The sequence below is a fragment of the Lemur catta genome, chromosome 2, assembly GCF_020740605.2.
Source record: "Lemur catta isolate mLemCat1 chromosome 2, mLemCat1.pri, whole genome shotgun sequence".
NCBI classification, from domain to species: domain Eukaryota; kingdom Metazoa; phylum Chordata; class Mammalia; order Primates; family Lemuridae; genus Lemur; species Lemur catta.
The window spans coordinates 29,173,467-29,194,055 of NC_059129.1; the positions used below are offsets into that span (position 1 = coordinate 29,173,467).

Sequence of the window (20,589 nt, forward strand, 5' to 3'; positions counted from 1 at the left end):
AACTGCCTGAGACTCTAAGGAAAAGCAATGTTTGGAAGCCAAGGAGCCGAGCAGAGATTTAAACCTTTGTGTGGTGCTGAAGACAGGGTTCAGGATTTAAGTCTTGCCAAGTTAGAGAAGCTTGTTAAACGCCTTGTGAAGCCCAATAAGGGTCACACGTTAGGAGTGAGGGCCACGTTCCAAGACCAAGAGTGATGCCCTAGGACAAAGGGCAAAACAAAATAAACTAGTCCGCACAAGGTCAAAGTGACTTGCCAATAACTTAACTGCCTGCTAGAACAAATCACAACGTTATTTAGCAGATTTTACAATGGATCATGCATAATGCTTGGTATAAAACACAGAATTAACAGAGATGTGAAGAAGCAGGAAAATGTGACCCATGATCAAGAGAAAAAATGTCTAGAGCTAGGCATGGTGGCACACACCTGTAGTCCTAGCTACTCAGGAGACTGTGGTGGGAGGATCCTTTGAGCCTAGGAGTTCAAGGCTATAGTGCACTATGATGGTGCCTGTGAATAGCCACTGCACTCTGGCCTGGGCAAGACAGTGAGACTCTGTCTTGTGTTCATGGATTGGCAGACTTAATGTTGTTAAGATGTTCATACTACCCAAAGCAGACCCACAAATGACTCAGATGTTAAAATTATCACATTACTCAATGATCTTGAGATTTAAAAAAAATTATCACATAAGAACTTAAAGCTGGGTACAGTGGCTCACACCTGTAATCCTAGCACTCTGGGAGATCAAGGAGGAAGGATTGTTTGAGCTCAGGAGTTCGAGACCAGCCTGAGCAAGAATGAGACCTCATCTCCACTAAAAACAGAAAAATTAGCCAGGCTTCATGGCATGCGCCTATAGTCCCAGCTACTCAGGAGGCTGAGGCAGGAGGATCGCTTGAGCCCAGAGGTTTGAGGTTGCAGTGAGCTATGATGACACACCACTGCACTCTAGCTGGGGCGACAGAGCAAGACTCTATCTAAAAAATAAATAAGTAAATAAGAAAAAGAACTTAAAACAAATGCTATGACTACATTAAAAAATTCACCGGGGCTGTGAACAGAATGGGTGAATATTAACTATGAAGGAAAGAGAGAAGACTCAAAGAACTAAAATCAGAATTGAAAGAGGGAAAATTCCAACCAATGTCACAGAAATAAAAAGGATTATAAGAGAAAACTATGAACAATTATACACCAACACGTTGGATAGCCTAGAAGAAATGGGTCATAACCTACCAAGACTGAACCATGAAGAAACAGAAAGTTTCAACAGGTGAATAATGAGTAAGGAGAGTGAAGTAGTAATGAAAAACCTCCAACAAAGAAAAGCCCAGGACCAGATGTCTTCAATGGAGAATTCTACCAAACATTTAAATAAAAATTAAAGCAAATCCTCCTGAAACTCTTTCAAAAAACTAAACAGGAGGGAATACGTCCAAGCTCGTTCTAGAAATCCAGCATTTCCCTGACACCAAAGCCAGACAAAAATACTACAAGAAAAGAAAACTATAGGCCTATATCTCTGATGAATAATGATGTGAAAATCCTCAACAAAATACTAGCAAACCAAATTCAACAGCACATTAAAAGAATTATGCACCCAGACCAAATGGGATTTATTCTCAAATGCAAGGATGGTTCAACATATGAAAATCAACCAATGTAATACACCACATTAATAGAATGGATGAAACCACACGATCATCTCAATTGCTGCCAAAAAGCATTTGCAAGATTCAACTTCTTTTCAAGATAAAAAGACTCAACAAACAATGAGTAGAAAGAAACTACCTCAACATAATATAGACCATTTATGAAAAGCATACAAACAACATCACTCAATGGTCAAAGACTGAAAGCTTTCCTCTAAGATGGGAACAAGGAAAAAATGCCCACTCACCCCACTTCTATTCAACACAGTCCTACCCAGAGCAATTAGGTAAGAAAAAGAAATAAAAATTGGAAAAAAAGAAGTAAAATTATCTCTGTTCGTAGATTACGTGATCATGTATGTGGAAATCCTAAAAATTCCACACAAAAAACTATTAGAACTCATAAATTCAGCAAAGTTGCAGGATACTAAACACACTAAAATCAGTTCATTCCTATACACTAACAGTGAACAATCTACAAAGGAAATAAAGAAAACAATTCCATTAATAGTAGCATTATGAAGAACAAAATCCTTAGGAACAAAGCTAACAAATGAGTTACAAACCGGTGTGCTGGAACTACAAAACAATGCTGAAAGAAATTAGAGAAGACACAAAAAATAGAGAGACATCCTGTGTTCATGGATTGGCAGACTTAATGTTGTTAAGATGTCCATACTACCCAAAGCCATCTACAGATTCATTGCAATCCCTATCAAAATCCCAATGGCATTTCTTGCACAAATTTAAAAAATCCATCCTAAAATTCATATGGAATCTCAAAGGACTCTGAAAAACCAAAACAATCTTGAAAAAGAACAACAAAGTTGGAGGAATATTTCCTGATTTCAAAACACATAATAAAGCTACAGTAATCAAAACAGCGTGGCACTGACATAAAAACAGAGAAAGAGACCAATGGAATAGAATAGAGAGCCTAGAAATAAACGCTTGACCAAAATTAGTAACTATGACTCTTAAAAACAAAATCTGTTAATTTCAACGATTAGAAATTCAATTGGCATCTGACATTAATGAATTGAGACTACCCTTTTTCCTTATCAATTACACACTCACGGTATTATTTAAAAATGGCTTCATTTTTTAATCTACCTTTTTGATAGTGGAGACCCTAATTTGGGATCTTGGAAGTCAATCTGAATCAATCTATCACTCAATTCCCCTGTCTCGTCTATCAACATACATATATACACGTACATACAAGGGGTGTCCGGAAAGTATTATTGACGTAATGAGAACAGTTACATGGCTGGATACTTAGCGGACAGCCCTCATATATACACACATGCATGTATATGTATGTGTAATCTTGGCTGGATATTTGCTCTGCAGTACACACACACACACACACACACACACACACACACACACACACACACACACACTCTCTTCTGCCAAGTCCTGGAGATCTCTCTCTCTCTCTCTCCATATACATATATATGCTCTTAAGCCCTCTGACAAACCTTTCTGGGATTTTTTCGCTTTCTCGGTCCCAAGGAATACACAATGCCCGGTAGCTAACCCACAGTGGTAGAGATCACCACTGTAAAAGGAGTAGGTCAACACCTTAGAGTAGTTTCTCGACATACGCTCACTCACACTGGACACGTGCAACACACCCTGGTATATTCAAGGCTCTGAAAGTGCCACAGTAAAAAAAACAAAGAGGGAAAAAGGAGTACCAATATGATGGTTATTAATATAGAATAACACACAACAACTCTTGGAAAAGTTTTTTTCCCTTTCCTTTGGGAGGGACTAAGGTAAGAGTATTTTATAAAATGTGGTTATTCTATGTTCTTGAAATTTATTCTCCAAAACTAGAGTCCTGCTGAGGACCTGGCAGAAAACACACTGACCACTTGTCTTGGCCTCCGCAGTGTTAAGCAGCTATTCATTTGCTATGCCAACTCAAACAGGATGCATCAGAACCATTTTTAGGAAAATGCTTATAATATCTTTGAAAAAAAAATATTACATAAGTCTTGCCTGCAAACATTTTAAGATTTATGAAATACAAAGGATAAAATCACGAACACCTACAGTATTTTGCAAAATCTTTTTGGAAATCTGTCCTGGCGTTGACAAAGGCGCACCCTCTCTCGGTTCCGACGACGAACACGTCTGTTTCATACACTGCGATGCAGGCCACTTCTGCCTTGGACTTTGCCAGCTCTTTACACTGAAATAGAAACAAAAACTGATGTTTTTTCTACAAGGGCAGATCCAACTTTGTGGGGCCCAAGAGGTCTGCTTGAGGAAAAGAACACAAAATGAGGTAGAAAAAGGAATATTTATTTAGAATGAGAAAAATCACTAAGAAAAAAACCAAAACAAATTTATCAAGCAAGTGCCCTAAACATCATAAAACCCAAAGAACATATTTTTATTTACTGCCAGACATGCCTCTCACAGCACACCTTTTCCTACATTTTTGGCTATAGACAATTTGGTTGCCTCTTCACATGACAACAATTTTATAGTATCATTTTCCACACAGAGACTAGAGAGATAATTTAATATTTCTTCTAATGGTTGATTATATATTATTATGATGATAGGGATGCATAAAGCATGAAAATTTATACACAGACACGCTTGCTGTTCATCGTAGCAACAGCTTTATAACCTAAAGAAATAAGAATTCTGATAAATTCTATAATGAAAAACAAATCCTCTGTTTACAGTTTTGCTTGTTTAGTGATGGGAAGAATTTCCCACAGACTAGCTTCTACCTGTGTACATTTTAAACCTGTTTCTCCTCTGCTACCCACACTTCTGCAGTGCGGCACTATAGAACACATTCATACCTCAATGTGACCCCCAGCCTTGCATCCTGGCATCGCGCTGCTGGGGAAGCTGGCACAGTGAACTAGATGAGTATTCCTGGACACCATCCCTCCCCCGGGAGTCAAGCAGTAACTCACCTATACACAGAAATAACAGCAAGCCACATAATGCCATCTGACTAAAGCTAAATGTGTCCCCGACCTCAGCCTCCCTTATCCACACCCCAAAGATGCCCATGAACACTCCATCTCCTGACACAGGGGGTGTGGCAGGCAGAGTTATGGCCCCCCAAAGATGTCCATGTCCTAATCCCAGAGCCTGTGAATATACTGTATTACATGGCAAAAGGGACTCTGCAGATGTGATTACATTGAAAACCTTGAGATGGGGAAATTATCCTGGATTATTGGGGGCCCCAACATAACCACAAGGTCCCTTATAAGGAGAGGAGGGAGGCAGAAAAAGGAGCTGTGACAATAGGATCAGAGGTCAGTGTGGAAGGGGGACACGGACAAAGAATGCAGGTGGACTCTAGCAGCTGCAAAACACAAGGCACGATTCTCCACAGGAGCCTCCAAAAGGAATCTTGACACCTTTATTTTAGTACCATAAAACCCATTTTCTGACTTATGACCTCCAGAACTGTCAGATAATAAATTGGTGTTGTTTAAAGCCACTAAGTTTGTTGTAATTTGTTACAGCAGTAATGAGAAACTCAAAGGTGCTATGGCAGAGAGGAAGTCAGAGGGGAAGGACATAGCAACTTGAACTAACTGGGGTTAATAAAATATCTCACTGTGGCGAATTTTACAAAAACATATGTGCACATGCCGCTAGGACCTCTCCCGAGGCCACAGAAGGGGCCAGTGCAATGGAGGGGCCCAGGAGCTAACGCAACATTAGCTTCACGGCAAATCTACCCGTTTACGTCAAATGAACCAAAAATTCCACACTTAATCTACTGAAATATACAATCTGGTATCAGGTGAAGTTTCCGATTTTTAGCCTTACTTAGGTTATCATCAGTAGAAAAGATCTTTTTAAAAGCATTTTTTTCATTGTAAAATATGCATATGATAAAAATTTTAGCAGATACAGAAAAGTACACCGAATAAAAAGAAATCACCTATAATCCCATTACTCACAATAACCACTATACACATTTTGAAATATGCATACATGCTTATATAACTTTTAAAAACAAAATTGAAAGTGTACTACTATGTATAGGTTGGCATTCTGATTTATTTGCTTAACATTAATTTTTGAACCATTTCTCAAAATGCAAGTAAATCATCCTGAAAAGCATGACTTTTAAATGAATATATAATATTCTATTCTATACATATATCATAATTTAACCATAACATTACTGAAAAATTTCTTCCTATTACAAATAACACTATAGCAAATGTCCATGGATATAATTATTTCTGTGCATGTTTGATTATTTCCATGGGATGGAATCATACAAGTACAACACCTGAGTCAAAGGATGTAACTTCATTTAAGGGTCTTGAAACATCACAAATAGCAAATCGGAAAGGCTTACACTCCCACCAACATTGTGAGAGGAGCCACGTCACCTTACCTTTGTAAGCATGAAGAAGCACTATTTGTGGGCTAAACTTAGTGACTTGCTTCCCAAATTAATAGTAACTTTACAATGGAGACATGTGGTAGACACTACCTGCGTTACCCAGGGTTCTCCAGAGAAACAGAACCAATGGAGATATATAAAGATATAATGAAGTTTAGCATAAGAAATTGGCTCATGCAATTATGGAGGCAGAGAAGTCTCATAATCTGCCATGTGCAATCTGGAGCCCCAGGAAGCTAGTGGTGGTGTTCAAAGGCCTGAGAACCAGGAAGGCCAAGCTGCACCAGGGGTATCTACATTCAGGCAGAGGGCAAATCCAACCTTTCCTGTGTTAAACCTTTCCTCTGACCATTGCTCCCTTCCTCACTCCGCTCCAGTATTTCTGGACTTCTGGATGTTCCATAAAGGCCAAATTGTTCCCACCTGGGAGCCTTTGCATACGCTGTTCTCACTGCTTTGAACACTCTGCCTCCAATACTGGCCTGCCTCACTTTCTCATGTCATCTAGCTCTTTGGATAAAAGGTGACCACCCAGAGAATTTCTCCCAGACCCCTGCTTTAACCTTCCATCTCTCCCCTAAACCTCCTTTTCTTTATAATATTAGATTTATTATATTAACTGATACAAACACACACACAATTTGTTTATTGTCTGTCTCCCTAAATAGAATATAAGATCTCTGTGAGGGGGACCTTATCTGCCTTCTCAAGTCTTGTGACTGCAGTGCCTTGAAGGTGGCCTAGATTAGGAGGCGCTTCATGAATATTTATCAAATGAAAAGCATGTGATCTGTTCTTCAAGTTCTTGGGTAAGATTTCTAATTTTCTTCAAATAGATCCTAACACTTTTTTTTTTTTTTAGAGACAAGGTCTCGCTATGTTGTCCAGGCTAGAGTGCAGTGGCTATTTACAGGTATGATTACTGCGCACTACAGTTACAGCCTCTAATTCCTGGGCTCAAGCGATCCTTCCGCCTCAGCCTCCTGAGTAGCTGGGACTACAGGCATGTGCCACTGCGCCAAGCTCTAACACTTTCTTTTAAAATTTATTCCAAGTTTTTTATTTACTTTTCTTTTGAGACAGGGTCTTGCACTGTTGCCTGGACTAGAGTGCAGAGGCATCATGACAGCTCACAGCAGCCTCAAACTCCTGGGCTCAAGCAATCTTCCCGCCTCAGCCTCCCGAGTAGCTGGGACTATAGGCGTGTGCCACCACAACTGGCTAATTTTTTAAAAATATTTTTTGTGGAGATATGGTCTCACTATGTTGCTCAGGCTGGCCTCAAGTGATCCTCCCACCTCAGCCTCTCAAAGTGCTGGGATTACAGGTGTGAGCCACTACACCCCGCCTTTTATTTTAAAGCAGTTTTATTTATCCCCAGATAATCCAGGATAATCCCTGCATCTCAAGACCCTTAACTTAATCATATCTGCTAAGTAAGGTAACATTCACAGGTTCCAAAGATGACGGCATGGACTTCTCTGGGGGCCATTATTCAGTTTACCATAGGCTGCTTTTGAGATTTTATATTTGGTTTTCAGCAGATTAAATATTATGGGTCTAGGTGCATGTGTGTGTGTGTGTGTGTGTGTGTGTGTGTGTGTGTGTGTGTGTGTGTGTGTGTGTGTGTGTGTGTGTGTGTGTGTGTGTGTATGCATGTGTGAGTTGTGTGTGTTTGATATTTTGCCAATTGACCTAATAATGTTCTTTACAGAAAAAAAAATGTGTGTGTTTCTGTATTTTCTGGTCTCAGATCCAATCCAGAGCTGTACTTTCTATTTGGCTGTCCCATCTCTTCCCTCTCCTGTATCTGGAATGATTCTCCAGTCTTTCTTTGTTTTCCATGACACTGATATGTATTAAGAGTCCAGTCCAGTTATTTTGTAGAATGCCCTTAGATTTGGTTTGTCTGTCGTTTCTGCAATAAATTCAGATTCTGTCCCTTTGGCAGGAACACCACACGGGGCTGCCGTCCCTCTTGCTGTGTCAGCTCTTGACTACAGATGTTAACCTTGACCCTTGATTCAGGCGCTGTCAGATTTCTCCACTGTAAAGTTACTGATTTCCCCTTTTTAATCAAAAAGTATCTTCTAATTACAAACTTTGGAGTCATGTAAATTTCTTATCAAATTTTCACCCACCGTCAAAAAGTTTACCTTCCAGGTGAAAACAGATGCATACAAACAGATTGCTATTTTACTACTGAATTGAGACAAGAAATAGTCTCAAACAAGATAACAAAGGTACCTTCGTTACATTTCAGATCTGGGAAGCTTAAATTTATATAATTACATCCATAATGTAATAAATAAATAAATATTGATAAATAAGTAGTCACACTAGCTCACTACCCTCCATAAAGGACACCTTTATATAGACAAGATGTCAGGCTGAGGGTGAACATCAAGAGTGACACTAAAGTGTTTCACAGCCCTGTCATCTCATCAGTGATCCAGCTTTGGAACGAACATTGGAACTGTAAGGCCGTCTCACCATGGACTCGAGAGCAGACACGAGGAACGTCACCACCATCCTGCTCTCCGAAGACTCCTCTTCTTCAATGGGCACGGTGGACACTGCTACTTGGGCCATGGTCCCTGTACAAGAGAAGTGACAAGAAAGTGAGTGGTAGAAGTCTGGGGTCCTAAACCCACGTTTAGAGCTGTGAGGGTGCTCACAGAAGAGCTAGCTCAAATCTTTCTTTTGAATTAAGAAACTGACGCTTAAAGACATTTAGTGACTTGCCCACGATCTCCTGAATAGTGGCACTATCTTTCATAAAGTGTATTTTCCACTAAACCTATGTATCACCTCCCTCTAAAATGAATTCAGGTACTACACTAGAGAAAGACGGTGACTGTTTCCCAGATGAGAGGAAGGAAATGGACCTTACTGATCAATGATGCTTTGTTAGGTTTCAGCACGGTCGTGCCAGATACCACCTGCTGTTTCTCTGACACACGTAAAGGAGATAAGGGGCTTTGTGTACTGAAGATGGGAAGAGAAAATTCCTTCTTTCCTTCTCCTCAGGTTTCTCCCACATAAAAGCTCACTCTAAATTTCACCAAGCTCTAAATTAAATTAGCTTTTAAAAAATTTGAAAAAGTTCTCTAAAACCCCCAAAAGAGTTTTTGAAATAGAGCATGCAAACTAAATACTTGTCAGATGTGTCATGCCCCTGCAATAGTTGGCTTAATTAAATCTGTAAGCAAAAGATTAACAGATCAACATGAATATGTACACAGGAAGGAAGGAAGACCGAAGATTTAAGGGAGTGAAGCGTGGTGATCACACAAGGCTACTCAGAGATTCGAGAGCATCTCTTTCAGAGCACGTGGTTCGATTCCTTGCCCACTTGACATGGTGTGGCCACATGACTTCCGTGACACCCCGTCAGGGAAGTGATATCACTTACAGGCAGAGGCTTTGCCACACTCCTTCTTCCTCCTCAGTAGCAACCAGCACTACTCTGTATAGGACCGCCCCTCGGCCTGGGTTCCAGATTGAGGACAAGGTGGAACAGGCCCACAGCAACTCACAACAGACCCTTAGTGCATTTAAGAAATAAATTCTTGCTCCTTTCATCTTTCAAAATCTGGCCTTTGTAACCACAGCATACCCTAGCCAATCTGGACAGATACAGAAGGCTAAAAAGGAATTCTAAATTAGCAACTATGTATTTAAATTCTCTGAAGACACTTGAGGATCCCTTAATTAGAGTTCTAACCTTCCTGAGAACATAGACTAGCTATGCCACACCAGTAGGATGCAAATTGTTTTGGTTAAAAATTTTTAGAAATCTATATCCCTATTATGAAATAGAATGTGAGGGAGAAGGGAGGGATAGGGAAAGATTTGTTGAAGGATACAAAATTACAGCCAGATAGGAGGAATAAATTCTAGTGTTATACACTACTATATTAATAGTTAACAATAATGTATCATATAGTTTCAAATAGCTAGAAGGAGGACATTGAATGTTCCCCGCACAAAGAAATGATAAATATTTGAGATAATGGATATGCTAATTACCCTGATCTGATCACTACACATTTTCTGTGTCAAAACATCATTATGTAACCCCATAAATAGGTACAATTATGTGTCAATTAAAAATTTTAAATTTAATTTAAAAAATAAGAATGTAAGGGGGGGGTCTGACTTCATACCTTAATTAATTAGTATCTAACAGCCTATATTAATTAAGGCATATTACTTAAGTAATAGGCATTACCTGGGCACGAACAACTCAGAGAATACACACACTTCGATTTGACGCTTTTATGATAATTATCTTAAATGAAACCTTGGACATTCTTCTTGTTATCACACCCATATTTGAGAACAAATACAAGTTTGTGAATATTATTTTACATAACAAAGACTCTATTCTGACAACAGAACTGGAATCAGAAAAAGTAGCATCAATCACTTCTCAGCCTTTTGGCTAAAACCAAGTGTAGAAAAAGCAACATCCAACAAGGAGATGCGTAGGTCTTAGTCTTGTCTCGAGCATTCTAGATTCCATGATTACCACTTAGTCCACTCGACCGAGGAAATGCAAAGAGTAGGTAACAGCAAAGACATATTATTTTTCCACTCACGAGAAGATTCACTTAGATTATGTTCCATCCATGTTATTTTGGAAGCTGCAAATATTTTCATTCATAATCTTATTTTGTGTTTAATATCCCAGGAAGAGAAAAAGGTGTAGAAATATTCTCATTTTACAAACTCAGTGATTTGTCCAAGCAAAGCTAGAACATACACCAGGACAATTTTCAGCCTACTGCTGTTTCCACTTCTCACCTGAAAATGCCGTAAACCTGCTATGACATCATCACACGCAACGTGCGTTGAGAAAGGGGAGGCAGATGCCACACCAACAGCCCCCAGGGGCACCACAGGCGAGGGGCAGTCCTATTTCATCAGCAGCACTTCAGGGAGGCGGCAGAGCACTTGCAAGGCACAGCACCCTGGAGGGGACCCATTCCAGGCAGGCCTGCGGGGAAGGAGCCCCCTTGTTTGGGGCACTCTGCTCTCTGGAAATGGGTGCATTTGGATCACACCAGTTCCCTAGCCTACTCTTTGCCGGTCCCAAGAGTTCACTTCCCTGGAGAGTCTTCCATAGAGACTATTTGTGGTGCATTCCCAGCACCCTCACTCAGTGACTGTGCCCTTTCTTTTCTCCCTCTCCCAGTAAGAAAGTGCCATTAGAAGGTGGCATTAATGACAAACACCAGAGGATGCACCAGGCCAGCTTATAGAGCATGAGACGTGAAGCTCTGGTCCCCACAGAACCTAAAGCCAGGAGAGCCAGGGTGTGGGGTCCCCAGACCACTACCTAGCTGTGTGACCCCGGGGGCTGGACTTACCTCCTCTACACAAGGAGATGATAAATCAACCACTTATCATGAAGTCTCCTTTCATCTCTGACCTTTTATCAATTCCCTCAATCTAATATCGAAGGGAACCGCACGTTATATAATCCCATTCATGTGGAATGTCCAGAATGGGGAAATCTATAGGGACTGAGAGTAGATCAGTGGTTACTTAGGGCTGAGGTGTCGGGGATGATAGCTAAAGGGTCCCGGGTTTCTTTTCGGGGTGATGAAAATGTTCGAAAATTGACTGTGGTGATGGATCATACAACTCTCTGATTATACTAAAAACCATTGAACTCTACACTTTAAATGAGTGAGTTGTATGGTATGCGAATTATATCTCAATAAAGCTGTTTAAAGATAATCAAATGCAATCAAAGGGAGGTTGGATGGGAAAAAGAAAATTACTATTCACTGAACTACATCCTACGTGCCAATGCTTTTCTAATCATCCAATTTAATGCACACCCTCTAAGAGAAAATGATTCCCTATGCAAGGACACAGAGCGGCGAGGAAGCAAGGAAGCCTGCTCGGGTTGTGCAGCTGGTTTACGGCTGGAGCAGGGGCTGCAGAGAGGGGGCAGATAAGCAAAGGGAAGAAAGGCGCTGCAGGGGAAAGTGTTCCATAATGAGGGTGACTCCATGTCACCAGGACAGCCCCGGCTCACGCCTGCTGTGCGGGCGAGCTGCCTGCATTCTCAAGTGCCCGGAAGATGAATTAGAACATGTTTCCATGTGGGTGGTTGTGCAAAATAAAAAAAAAAAAAATCACTAAGACATGGCATTCTGTGTCCTTCAAGCAACCTCCAAGCTCAGAGGTTTCCCAAGGAAGCAGACAAAAAAGCAATCGAAGTGAGACACTTATTTCTGAACTCAAACAATGCTTATGTCTGCATATTTTACTTAGCAGGAAGAATAGTCAAAATGATCATTCACTCTGCTTCCTTTAAATAAAGGAAAAAAATTTTTAAATAAAAATTTTTAAATAAAAATTTTTTAACTGATGTAAACTAGACCCCCATGAGGATTATGTTTCATTTCTTTGACTATTAAAGGCTAAAAAAATACCTGTGACTTAAAAATTTTTAAATAAAAGGTAAAATTTATATATAACAAAGTTCACCCTTTTCAGTATACAGTTCTGAGTTTTGACAAATGTAAAGTCATGTAGCTCCCATTAAAATCAGGAGTTCCATCCCCACTAGAAAATTATACCACAGTAACCCTTAAGAGGACTGTGAAGTCAAAACTTTGGGTTTTTTTTATGAATAATAGAATGAAACCAAATAGAACTCAAAAAAGATACTGTCAGTTGACATCAACTGTGCAACTAGCAATAATAAAAAAAAAAATGAATGTTTTATAATTATCCTTTATGTAATAACAAACAGAGGCAGGAACCCTGTCTTTTATATTTTATGATTTGGTACACATCATACATTAATAGAACATCAAAAATAATGAAACATGATTATAAGCTAACAGTGTTTCCCATCCCAAGAACATTTTCCTGAGAAATTCAATGCATTCAACAAAGCTATAAATTCTTGACAATAAGACCTTGTACCACAGAATAAAATCCCCTAAAACCTATATGGTGATTTGAGATTGCAGATTTTTATTTAGTACTTAACTTTTTGTTTTTTAAAACTGGAGATGTAAACCAAAATACTCTCATATCTCACAGTTTTCCCAACAATCCTTAAGGACTTTCTCTCCATTTTAATGTAATATTTTGCTAATAGAAAGCAAACATCTAGAACAGGGGTCAATAATCTGCATCCTATAGGTCAAATCCAGACTGCCACCTATTTTTGTAAACAAAGTTTTATCGGAACACAGTCACACACATTTGTTTACATCTTGTCTATATGGGTGCTTTCCTGCAAAGCCAGGGTTGCATGCATGTGACAGATAGTATTTGTCCCCAAAGCCAAAAATATCTACTGTCTGGGCAGTTTGCCCATCACCGATCTAGAATTTATACTCATCATTAACAACTTTATTTTTCTTTTTTTTCTCTTTCTTTTTTTAGCAAGACCCATCACTTCAGAACTTTTCATTATTTGAAATATCATCCACTCCATTTATTAAGTCTCTGAAATCTTGAAAGAGAGGTCTGGTTTATTTTTTAAATTGTTTCTAGGTTTTCCTTTCCAAAGGTTAATTTTTCGGATCTCTGAGGGCTTGGTTTTAATTAACAAGTTCTACCTTCTCCACAGCTCAGCCCAGGCCTAGGGTAAATGGAAACCACAAACTCAAGTGTATTTCACCATTCAACAAAAATGTATTGAGGCCAGTGCGGTGGCTCACGCCTGTAATCCTAGCACTCTGGGAGGCGGAGGCAGGTGGATCACTTGAGCTCAGGAGTTCGAGGCCAGCCTGAGCAAGAGCGAGACCCCGTCTCTACTAAAAATAGAAAGAAATGATCTGGACAGCTAAATATATATATAGAAAAAAATTAGCCGGGCATGGTGGCGCATGCCTGTAGTCCCAGCTACTCGGGAGGCTGAGGCAGAAGGATTGTTTAAGCCCAGGATTTTGAGGTTGCTGTGAGCTTGACACCATGGCACTCTAGCCCGGGCAACAGAACGAGACTATGTCTCAGGGAAAAAAAAGGAAAAAAAAAATGTATTGAGCACCCACAATGTGAAAACGTATACTCTGCTGGCAGGAAGCGGGGGAAAGAAAAGTGAATAGAATCCAACTCCTGCTCTCAAGTGAGACAGACCTGCTTGCACAAGGCAGAATCTCAGGCAATACAGGCTAAAGAAAGCCAGACACACTTGCAATGGTCCAGGGCAGGTGGGAACACAAAGTGGACAACTGACAGAAGAGGAGAAAAATGAAGGCACCTAAGCATTACAGTAGCCACCCGCCACCCACTTATCCTTGGGGGACACATTCCAAGACCTTCAGTGGATGCCCTGAAACCAAGGATAGTACTGAACCCTATCTATCTAAGTTTTTTCCTACACAGGTTGAGTATCCCTTATCCAAAATGTTTGAGACCAGAAATGTTTCAGATTTCAGATTTCGAAATATTTCTATATGTATAATACAGTATCTTGAAGATGGGACCCAAGGCTAAATATGAAATTCAGCTGGGTGCAGTAGTGTGTGCCTGTAATCCCAGCTACTTGGGAGGCTGAGGTGGGAGGATCACTTGAGCCCAGGAGTTTGAGGCTGCAGTAAGCTATGATCATACCACTGCACTCCAGCCTGGGTGACAGAGATTCTGTCTCTTAAAAAAATGAATAAATATGAAATTCATTTGTGTTTCATATCTACTTCTACATATAGCCTGAAGGTGATTTCATACAATATCTTAAATAATTTTGTGCATGAAATAGTTTGTGTACATTGAACCAACAGAAAGCAAAAGTGTCAGGTGGGGAATTTACCACTGTATACACGTAACCTGAGGGTGATTTTATACAATATTTTTAATAATTTTGTGCATGAAACAAAGTTTGTATACATTGAATCACCAGAAAGCAAAAGTGTCAGATGGAGAATTTACCACGTGGCATCATGTCAGTGCTCAAAAAGTTTTGGATTTTGTAGCATTTTAAATTTTGGATTTTTGGATTAAGGATGCTCAACCTATACATACATACTCATGATGAAGTTTAATTTATAAATTAGGCATACTAAGAGATTAACAACAATAAGTAATGATAAAATAGAACAATTACAATAAACTGTAATAAAAATTATGTAAATGTGATCTGTCTCTTTCAAAATATCTTATTGTACTGTACTCACCCTTCTTCTTCTTGTGATGATGTGAAAACCTATTCCTGAATCTGTGTAACCATCCCTTACTTGCAGTAAATGGCTTGGTGTCACTCGTTTTAGGGGATCCCTTGCTGAAGTCTTCGTATAGGCTCAGTGCTTTCTGGCGCAACACGTTGCTGTCAATCGGAACACGTTTTCTGTTCATGTCTTCCACCCACAGATGCAACGCCTGTTCCATCTTAACTAAGCGCTTATCACGCACCGTGGCTGTCACTTTTGCAGTTGGAGGTGAGACAGCAAAACTGGCACGAATTTCTTTTTCCTTCTTCACAATTTCACGGATGGAAGATTCATTCTTACTGTAGATCTTAGCAACCTCAGCATAGGATTTTTTTTCTTTCCTTATTAAGTCCAGAACTTTCACCTTTTCACTTAAAGGAAGCACTTTACGGCTTCTCTTTGGCCTATCCAAATTGCCAATATCACTACTCTTGTGCTTTGGGGCCATTATGGAGTAAAGTAAGGGTGACTTGAACACAAGCACTGCGATACTGCCACGGTCGATCTGATAACCCAGCCAGCTACTGAGTGACTACGGGCAGGGAGCTTGGAGCCACTGGACAAAGGGACTATTCAAGACCTGGGCAGCACGGCGAGAGATTTCATCACGCTACTCAGAACAGCGTGCAATTTAAAACTTATGAGCTGTTTATTTCTGGAATTTTCCATTTACTATTTTCATACCATGGTTGACCTCAGGAAACTGAAACCGCGGATAAGGGGGGACTACTGTACTTCTGAGCTCTGCAGCCCGAGAACGAGGGAAGGGGCTGTCCAGGCTGAAGCCAGGGGTCTGGGCAGCAGACCTCAGGGGCTAAACAGGCAGGCAGGAAGAACTGTGACCCATTCCAAATTGCCACTGCAGATTGATACCAGCTGGAACCTGGCCCCAAGCCCTGTGTCCACTGACGTCATACAGATGATGATGATGCCTTCATCTCCAAATGGAAGACAAGAGGAGAAAAGGCTGCTCAATCCTTCAATTGCAGCTGTGAGTAATATCCAACTGGCCAATTTCCAATCTCATATCTAGACATCTGTTTACTTCAAATTACCAGCACGAAACTAAAATGATTTTTTTTTCTTAAAACACAAAACTTGGCCCAGCAATTCCACTCCTTGGTATACACCTATGAGAATTGAAAACAAATGTCCGCACAAAAATGCGTACACCAATGTTCATAGCAGCATTATTCATAACAGCCAAGAGGTGGAAACCCAAATAGCCAAAAAAATTGTATATTCATATTATAGATTATTATTCAGCCATAAAAAGGAATGAAGAAGCCAGACACAAAAGACTCCTTGGGATGAGTCCATCTACAAGAAACGTCCAGAACAGGCAAGTCCATAGACACAAAGGTGGCTGCCAGGGGCTGGCGGTGGGTGCGAAATGGGGAATGCGGGCTTAATGGGTCTGGAGTTTCTTCCGGGGTGCTGAAAACATTCTGGAATTCGACAGTGGTGATGGTTGCTCAGCTCTGTGAAGCTCTGAAACCCACTAAATTATACACTTTTAAAGGGTGACTGTTACAGTGGACCTCTCTTATGCAGCAACGAAGGCAAAGCTTGGGTTTGAGGGGTGGAGGATACAGCCTACAGCCCTGCCAGCTTTTTTCCTCCTTGAATTCTAACGTAGAACCGCGACGGACGGCGTTCCAGGGCCGGAGCCGGTTCTCCCTGGCGTATGGATTTCTCTTCAGGCCACAAACACGCTGCCGCGCCGACTGGCCGACAAAACCCACGCCGGGGGCCACTTGGCAACGCGTGACGTAGGGGGCGGAGCCGGGACGCAGTTACCAGGTAACAGCAGCGACCACGCCCCCTCTTCTAACCAATCAAGCACGTCCGCACGCAGCGCTAGCGCCCCTCGTACGCCAGGGGGAGCGTGACCTCACGCGCACAGGGTCCCCGGCCGCCACCCAACCAATCAGAAAGGAGAGGGGCGCGCGCTCCGTGCGTGCGACCGTTGCCCCCGCGGCAGGGTTTCCCCGCCCCACCCCCACTCCTCAGGTCCTGCCCGCGGGGACTGGGGTTCCGGGGCCCGCTTGGGGGCGCCGGGGCCACCTCCCGCCGTGCACTGGGGCGGCCGGGCGGCTTCCAGTCCCCGGGCCCTTGGGAAGGGAAAGTTCCGAGAAAAGCACCCGCCCTTAATGGCGGCGGAGGCTGCGGCAGGGGCGGGGTACGCACCTGAGGGCGCTGGCCAGCGGGTTGCGCCGGGCCGGCCGCGGAGTCTGAGGCCACCGGGCAGCGGCCGAGAGCAGGGCAGCGGCCGGGCGCCCGGCGCCGGGGACCAGCACGAGGCGGGGCACGCGCGTGGGTGGCGGCCGAGGCCCCTGCTCGCCACTAGCCCTCCTTTTTCTCTTTCTTTCCCTTTTTTTTTCTTTTTTGTTTGCTTCCTGGAAGGCAGCCTTGACTCGTGTGTCCGCAGCGCCCCAAGTGGGAGTTGCCGTTTCCGGTGCTGTCGAATCCAGTTCAGCCGCACTCTGCGTTGGTGCTGCGGCTCAGGGCCGGTCCCCTGGGGTCCAGGCGTCATCCATCGCTGGGTTGTGATGAGTTGCTGGCGCGTGTCTTTTTCGCACCCCTAGACACTGCCCCCGAACGTGGATGTAGTTTCTTTTTGTTATTTAATATATTTTTTGCGCGAGTGCAGTTTGTAGCTTTAAAGTGGTTGGGTCACAACTCGAGTGAGCAGTGAACCTGCCTTAAAAGTCGAGTTGTTATGAACTGCAACAGTGTGTCCTGACCCTTTGCGGGGGCCTGTGGCATCGCTGGCCGTTCATGAACTGGCCGTCACTCGAGCAAATAGTCAAACATTACGATAGTATTTACTCTGATTAAATTACCATTCCATATTTATTTCAAATATGTCAAAAAGAAAATAGGATAATAGAAACCATTTATCCATGGCTCAGATTTGACGTTTCGTAACGTACTTCCTTCATATTTTAAAGAAATCAAACATTACAATTGAAGGCACCATTCTCATTCCTGTCTTTCCATAGGTAACTGCTGTCTTGAAGTTAAATACATGTTCTAATACACATTTTTCTTTTGAAAAAGACTAGTGTTCCAATTTACTGATATTTTTCTGTCAATTGCTACCAAAGATTTGCTCTCTACCAGATACCGTGAGGGAAAAAAATCTGTCTTTTCAACGTAAAGATAACAATTCAACAATTAGTTGAGAAGTGTCTGCTTTTTTTGACATTTTAAAAGGGGATGTTTGAAAATATTTCTTTGTTAAAGTCTGTTCTCCTTATTCAGAGTAGTTATGTTCTAACAGAGTTGCCGCTAACACTGAATTAGCTGGTTCTGAACCTTTGCTCCTAGAAGAAATACAGGGTTAGATTCCTGGAGCCTCTGACATTTTTGTGAACCTATGAATACATAACCTTGTTTTATGGGGGTTTCTGTTTAAAGATTCCTCATGTAATATCTGTTGTTGATTCATTAACATTGAACTCATAGCCAATAAACCTGTAACTCCTGCCTGAACAAAGCTTATCTAACATACGTATTTTCTCTGTAAGGCACATCACAGCCTTTCTTGCACTTAGGAACACTAGACAGGGGAGAGGGCAGGTAGAGCAGCACCGCTGAGATGGCGGCACCCGAGAGGGTGGTGTTTCGTGAGAAACCGAGCTACAAAAAGTACTGGGCCGCCCTGAAGAAGGAGAAACGAAAGAAATGTCAGCAGGAACTCGCTCGATTGAGAGACTCGGTACTCTCACAGAAGGAGGAGGAGGACACTTTCATTGAAGAACAACAACTGGAAGAAGAGAAATTGTTGGAGAGAGAGAGAGGCAAAAATTGCACGAGGAGTGGTTGCTGAGGGAGCAGAAGGCACAAGAAGAATTCAGAATAAAGAAGGAAAAGGAAGAGGCTGCTAAGAAACAGCAGGAAGAGCAACAGAGAAAGTTAAAGGAAGAATGGGAAGAACAGCAGAGAAAAGAGAGAGAAGAGGAGGAGCAGAAACTACAGGAGAAGAAAGAGTTGGAAAATGGCGCTACATGGCAAAACCCAGAACCACCCATGGATTTAAGAATAATGGAGAAGGATCGAGCTAATTGTCCGTTCTACAGTAAAACAGGGGCTTGCAGATTTGGAGATAGGTGTTCACGTGAACACAATTTCCCAGCATCGAGTCCTACCCTTCTTATTAAAAGCATGTTTACAACATTTGGAATGGAGCAGTGCAGGAGAGAAGACTATGACCCCGACGCAAGCCTGGAGTACAGCGAAGAGGAAACCTACCAGCAGTTCCTAGATTTCTATGACGATGTGCTCCCCGAGTTTAAGAATGTGGGGGAGAGTGATTCAGTTCAAGGTCAGCTGCAACTTGGAGCCTCACCTGAGGGGTAACCTGTTTATGTAGTACCAGTTGGAAGAAGAATGCCAAACAGCCCTTTCTCTGTTTAACGGGTGTTGGTATGCAGGACGACAGCTTCAGTGCGAATTCTGCCCAGTGACCCGGTGGAAAATGGCAATTTGTGGTTTATTTGAGATACAACAGTGTCCAAGAGGAAAAAACTGCAACTTTCTTCATGTGTTCAGAAATCCCAATAATGAATTTGGGGAAGCTAATAGAGACAAGTACCTGTCTCCAGATCAGACTAGCTCCTCGTTTGGTAAGAACTTGGAGAGGAGGGGGAGGATGGGCCACCGTGAGGAATACTACGGCAGGCTGAGAAGGAGGAGGAGCCCAAGTCCAGACCACCCCTACAAGAGAAATGGGGAATCTGAGAGGAAAAGGAGAAGTAGTCACAGGGGGAAGAGATCTCACAAACACACGTCAAAGAGTCGTGAGAGGCGCAGTTCACGAAGTAGAGGAAGAAAAAGGGGCCACAGCTGGGGTTGGGGCAGCTGGAGCCAGAGCCAGAGCCAGAGCTCATCTAGGTCCAGGAGTCGTGGCAGGAGGAGGTCAGACAGTAGAGACAGAAATACTCAGAGTCCCAAATCCCAATAAACCTGTTTTGTTCTTAGAAAAAAAAAAAACAAAAATCGCTAGACAACACTTCAGCATTATGCTTTGGGGATATTTTAAATTGAAAAATCTCTCTCTCTCTCTCTCTGTCTGTCACATACACACACACACACACACACACACACACACACACACACACACAAGCACGAAAAGGTGAAAGAGGTTGCATTAACTAGATCAGTGATTAGATGCTTGTTTCCACTGTGAGACAAGGTGGCAGAGAGCATTGCCTTGTTCAATCCCAGCTGGGAAACTGCATGTCAAGAAACTCATATTTCTGGTTGCTTTGTGCGTGTCTGTGAATGACTGCCGAAAACTATAGATTTGGGGGTTACCAATAAATTTTAGT

The 20,589-nt window shown here is 42.0% G+C and overlaps 1 protein-coding gene and 1 pseudogene across 4 annotated transcripts in view; one reads left to right on the forward strand and one right to left on the reverse strand.

The window, feature by feature from the left end:
- GTF2IRD2B (GTF2I repeat domain containing 2B) overlaps positions 1–17,692 on the reverse strand; it is a 56,639-nt gene extending 38,947 nt beyond the window's left edge. For 2 of the 4 annotated variants that reach the window (XM_045543174.1, XM_045543173.1), the window contains exons 1-3: positions 17,444–17,692; positions 8,562–8,665; positions 3,722–3,860 (exon numbers count right to left, since the gene is read on the reverse strand). In XM_045543174.1, coding sequence (XP_045399130.1) covers positions 3,722–3,860; positions 8,562–8,660 — 238 coding nt within the window. In that variant the 5' untranslated portion in view covers positions 8,661–8,665; positions 17,444–17,692. Of the gene's footprint in view, positions 1–3,721; positions 3,861–8,561; positions 8,666–15,220; positions 15,827–17,443 lie in introns of those variants that run through there. The other 2 variants (XM_045543170.1, XM_045543171.1) reach the window with 2 other exon arrangements.
- A 1,165-nt stretch (positions 17,693–18,857) lies between these two features.
- LOC123631954 lies at positions 18,858–20,222 on the forward strand (annotated as a pseudogene).
- Positions 20,223–20,589: the final 367 nt, after the last annotated feature.